This window comes from Corvus brachyrhynchos, unplaced genomic scaffold (assembly GCF_000691975.1).
Source record: "Corvus brachyrhynchos isolate BGI_N302 unplaced genomic scaffold, ASM69197v1 scaffold617, whole genome shotgun sequence".
In the NCBI taxonomy this organism is placed as follows: domain Eukaryota; kingdom Metazoa; phylum Chordata; class Aves; order Passeriformes; family Corvidae; genus Corvus; species Corvus brachyrhynchos.
In genome coordinates this window covers 120,963-121,917 of record NW_008239062.1, presented here as the reverse complement: position 1 = coordinate 121,917, position 955 = coordinate 120,963, and the positions used below count along the sequence as shown (strand labels likewise).

Sequence of the window (955 nt, the reverse complement as noted above, 5' to 3'; positions counted from 1 at the left end):
GCCCAGCCAGGAATTCCCTCCCAAAATCCCATCTAAACCAGCCCACGGGATCCTGGAATGCTTTGGGTTGGGAGGGACCTTAAATCCCACCCCGTTCCCACCCCTATCCCAGGGGGCTCCAGCCTGGCCTTGGGCACTGCCAGGGATCCAGGGGCAGCCACAGTCCCTCTGTCCAAGCTGTGCCACGATCCCAAACCCCTCCCCACCCCGGATTTGGGGGATTTTCCCATGACCCCAAACCCCTCCCCAGCCCGGATTTGGGGGATTTTCCCATGACCCCAAACTCCTCCCCACCCCAGATTTGGGGGATTTCCCTGTGCCACGATCCCAAACCCTTCCCCAGCCCAGATTTGGGGGATTTTTCCATGACCCCAACCCCCTCTCCAGCCCGGATTTGGGGGATTTTCCCATGACCAGAAACCCCTCCCCAGCCCGGATTTGGGGGATTTTCCCATGACCCCAAACTCCTCCCCAGCCCAGATTTGGGGGATTTTCCCATGACCCCAAACTCCTCCCCACCCCAGATTTGGGGGATTTCCCTGTGCCACGATCCCAAACCCTTCCCCAGCCCAGATTTGGGGGATTTTTCCATGACCCCAACCCCCTCTCCAGCCCGGATTTGGGGGATTTTCCCCCCGTCTCAGCACCGATCTCGTTGTGGTTGAGGTCGTAGAGGCGCTCGAAGGGGAAATTCTTCTTCTCGATCTTCTTCACCACCTCCTCGGGCAGCTTCTTGAACTGGCGCAGGGGACACATGGACTGCCACCTGCGGGGACGATCCGGGGGCTCAGGGGACACCCGGGAATGCCGGGAATCCCGGGAATTCTGGGGATCGGGCCCTTCCCAAACTCACATGCGCTTGTCGATCATCTTGCACAGGTTGAGGGTCTTGTCGGTGAGCTGGGCCCAGCCGCGGTTCAGGACGATCTCCAAGATGGGCCTCATGAGTCGCTCG

The 955-nt window shown here is 60.3% G+C and overlaps 1 protein-coding gene across 1 annotated transcript in view; it reads right to left on the bottom strand.

Annotated features, from left to right (window-relative positions):
* Positions 1-955, bottom strand: part of SNRNP200 (small nuclear ribonucleoprotein U5 subunit 200) — a gene marked incomplete at its 5' end in the record, with an annotated part of 78,572 nt that overhangs the window by 31,436 nt on the left and 46,181 nt on the right. The window contains 2 exon segments of the mRNA XM_017739196.1: positions 648-766; positions 854-951. Of these exon segments, the coding sequence (XP_017594685.1) occupies positions 648-766; positions 854-951 (217 nt within the window).